This window comes from Anarrhichthys ocellatus, unplaced genomic scaffold (genome assembly GCF_004355925.1).
Source record: "Anarrhichthys ocellatus isolate YVR2014 unplaced genomic scaffold, GSC_Weel_1.0 scaffold25, whole genome shotgun sequence".
Taxonomy (NCBI): domain Eukaryota; kingdom Metazoa; phylum Chordata; class Actinopteri; order Perciformes; family Anarhichadidae; genus Anarrhichthys; species Anarrhichthys ocellatus.
This window is the reverse complement of record NW_022280055.1, coordinates 6,294,988-6,299,112: the sequence shown is the minus strand read 5'-3', so window position 1 is coordinate 6,299,112 and position 4,125 is coordinate 6,294,988. Positions and strand designations below refer to the sequence as shown.

The window sequence follows — 4,125 nt, the reverse complement described above, 5'->3', positions numbered from 1 at the left end:
TACATACATATATATATATATATATCACAAATGATAATTTCCAACGCAAGATCCATCACAAAAGTATTTTTTTATTTAGTTGCTAAATAGAGTTACTTATGGACGTGTGCAGTTACAATGGACTATATAATACACAATACACATTATCCCAAATTCACATTCTGTATTTTCTTCAACTGCAATAGGCTCATTTTACAACAGTTATGTCTGTTCTATGTGTGGTAATACTATATTCACATGTGAAAACGACAACATTGTGTATTTGTAAATGTCAACATGGAGTACAAACAATAAATTAATGCATTACGGTCGTGCAACGGTACATGGCAGTAATAACATATTCAGACATGCATTGTACATGTAAACAAACACACGTCAGATAAGGTCATGTTTACATAGAAATGTGTCCAATCATTTTGAAGCTCTGAATTATAGTACTGTATTCATGCGACAAACAGGTGAAATAGGGTCTTAAATGAACTTCGCTTACTGTTGTGTGAATATAATACTCTTAAATGTAATTTGGTCCACTCTATTTGTTTGCACAAAACCACTGCACACTCAGTGCAGGCTGTAAAGAAAATAAATAGAACGTCACGTGAGGAAACCCCCTGTTTTTACAATGAGTGACAGGGCCCTAAACCAATCGCATATAACAAGCCAGAGCCCTGCGACCTGATTGGCCCAACGCGAGGCTGACGTAGGAGCCACTACCATATAAATTCACAGCGCCATCTCTATTCAGTGGTCTACACAGTATGGCCGGCGATATTAGCTAGCACTCGCTAACGGTATTCTCTGCAAAAGGGAAGACGGTAACTCAAGAAAATCAACACCTGGATTGCTTAAAGGACTGTACCTCAATAAATTATAACGGATCGAAGAAGGATTAATCAAGTTGTACACGTTACAACCTAAGTTTAATATTTGTTGTTGGGTGTCTGTTGTCTCATGATGGAAGATAATGGTGCACATTTCTTCGAGGGGACCGAGAAGCTGTTGGAGGTGTGGTTCTCTCGGCAGGATGAGACCAAAGGAACCGGGGACCTCCGTACCATCCCGAGGTTTGTGTCCTCTTACCGTCTCTCAAAGTGTCGCGTCAGTCCTCAGCAGCTCATGGACATGTTGGCTGAAACACCGGCCACATGCTTTGCTTCATTCCCGCAATTCTTTGGTGACAAGTAACCAGTTTAACGCGATAACTTGGTTTTGTTTATTTTTTATCCAGAAATAATTTATTCTATGTAGTCATGAGCTCTCACTCACTCACTTAGCTAGCTAGCTAGCTATGGAACCACATTTTGACACCAGAGCTACTACCAGCGGGCTAGCTAACTCAGTCACTCAAAAATGGCCACCTCCCCCTTTAACAGCGGCACCACCAAGCTGAGTCATTCATTCTTCCCCGAAGGAGGAACGTTATATGGCAGTTATAACATGTTGCCATGCTCCCTCACCTGTTACGGTAAACGAAGGAGGATTGGTGAACCGTTTAACCTAAACCCCTTGACCGTTAGTTGGCAGCCCGTGTATAGCTAACGGTTAACGCTAGCTAACTGTGGCTACTTCCAGGGAGAAAACATACACTCATCCAGCCGTCATCTGCTCTTTTCTCACTCGCACGACTAATTCGAATGAGGCTGTAACGTTACCATTTATTCACGTTGTTTGTCAACTCACTTTAGTGCCAACATTAGGCGGGTTATATCCTATTTTTTCTTATTTTATTCCCCCATATCGGTGCGCACGCGTTTTTATTGCCCTAGCATTAGTGTTGGGACACCTTTGATTACATTACGTCAACGCTACATTAAAGTGCTAAAATGTATACGACGCAACTTTATTTACCTCGTCCTATGGGTCTTCGATAATATTGCGTTGTGTTTTTAGTTTAGTTGTAAATGCATGGGGAGTTTTATATGTTCTGCGTCATTCAAATACGAAGGGGGGGTCGCTTAAAGATGTCAAGCATGTGGCCGTCATCGCATGTTGCCTCGGCTTGCGGCGACACTGGCCACTCCAACGGGTCACTCGCACAAGTCTCGGGTCGCTAAAATGTTACTTTGTGCCAACTAGATGGTACTTGTTTTGCAACTAATAGTTGATCTGGCTGAATTTACACGATCACTATGATTACAGACACAGTGAGCGGGGGTTGAGATCACATGGCTGATTGTAATGCTACTCTTTTTATCATGAGGTTTGTCTTAACACAGTCCAGTGGCATGGCGGCCCTTAGACCTGCAGCCGTAGGTTTTGGACGCTATAGCATGGAGACCCCTGTTCTGGTCACGTTCCCGGCCATGTAGGCACTCTCCTCCCAGTCCCTCTGATTGGTTAGAGGGTCTCCTTCTGTGATTTGCTTAGAGGCACTTGGCTGCGTTCAGGTCCGGCCTGGGCGATGGGACATTCAGACAAATGAATGATTAAAAAGGCTGTTGCAACTTATTTATTACCTGCTGCAACTTATTTATTACTCTGTTTGTGCCAAAGCAAGAACAAAGTCCGTCATGAGTGGTTGGTTGCAATTACTAAAGCAGGCCATGTCACTGTTTGGTGCTTGACAACATGCCCACTGAGGGTGGTAGTTCCTTCGGTGTGGGAGTAGAGCAACTGGATATGTGTTACTGGGAACAGCTTGTTGGCTGGTGCCATTGGCTGTTTTTAAAAAAGCAGTCAAGTTAAAAATATTCTCTTATAGCTTCTTTGCAATCACGTGACTTTTATGACGTGCAAAATTCAGATGGATGGAGGGTGGGAAGGGAAGAACCTATATACTGCGCAAATTGACCAAATATAAGGGTTGTTTGAACCTGTGCGCAGCAGGTATCGCCAGAAAATAGAAACGCATATTGGATGTGATCCCTACAAAATGAAGAGGGAATATTTTTATTTTTTATTTTTATTTTTTATCCAAAACTTCACCGATTTGCCCGGTGTAGAGGCAAAATTACCTTGTCCTCCAGACCTACTACACAACTTGCCAGATGGTGTTCAAGAGTCTAAAGGCGTACAGCTATTTTGTGAGCAGCTGGGTCCACAACCTCTGAACCAAAGTAGCATTGAATGACGTCTTTGTTTTTTGCCCGGGTAGCCAGCATCGCTAAACACAAGTCTCCCGGTGGATGGCTAACTAGCTTTCACCTGGCATTGCTAAGCTAGCTTTCACTAGCTAGCATTGCTAAAAACAAATCTCCCTGTAGATGGGTAGCTAACTTTCTCCCACTTAAAAACAATGAGCTCGTTAACTGCCAGGTGATAGCTAGCTAAAACTGTGAAACAGTAGCGACAGATCAAACACCACAGGGTGATAATATCACAGATGTGTCTGGCTATGTTTCCAGCGATATCACCACCATGGTCTGTGGTTTTATTTTTCATTGTTTTTAGCGAAGCTAGCAGGGGAAAGCTAGTTGCTATCTACCGGGAGATTTGTTTTTAGCGATGATGGCTACCCCGGCAAAAACAAGACAGCAGTCGTTCAATGCTATTCTGGTTCCGAGGTCGTGGCCCCAACCGCTCACGATGTGTTTGTCGCTGTTTCTGTGGTCTGTTTTTTTTAATTTAATTTTATTTATTTTTTTATTTTTTTATAAACTTCTCACCTTTTGTGTAAAACTATTTTCGGGACTCAAAAGTAGCCCTTGTTTTTTGCTCGGTTGGAACAGCCGTAATTGGCGCAAACCAGAGACATTACTGCTGCAGTATTGAACTTGCCCTCCATCTGGAAAGCACTCGTATATGTGACGTCATCTGCAAAGAACCTATTGCAACCGCTTGACGGCACCTGTCGCAGTGCTACTGTATTGTTATGCAAATAGCCTCAGCCTACGGGTGACTTTTGTGGCCATTAGCCAGATCACTAGAGGTCGGGGTTTAAGAAAAGTGTGTGTGGCCGTTCGGGTGAATGAGGCCCGGCATTAATTTACAGCCAGAGAGCAGATTAACGGCTCAAGAGGGACGCTGTCGGGTGGATCAGACTCTCGCTGGACGTCGGCCAACGTCCAAATAAGTCCACAAGGGCATCCGATTCACAAATGTGGAGCGCGCTCACATTACCTCGGCCGTCCTTCCACCGGGGCCCTGCAGCATTCGGTAACCGCTCCTGAAGGCCACTTCATCTTG

The 4,125-nt window shown here is 43.7% G+C and overlaps 1 protein-coding gene across 1 annotated transcript in view; it reads left to right on the top strand.

Moving 5' to 3' along the window:
* Positions 1-755: 755 nt before the first annotated feature.
* The window catches only part of amd1 (adenosylmethionine decarboxylase 1), a 10,157-nt gene continuing 6,787 nt past the window's right edge, over positions 756-4,125 (top strand). Inside the window, exon 1 of the mRNA XM_031861750.1 lies at positions 756-1,064. Within this exon, the coding sequence (XP_031717610.1) occupies positions 952-1,064 (113 nt within the window). The 5' untranslated portion in view covers positions 756-951. The remainder of the gene's footprint in view (positions 1,065-4,125) is intronic.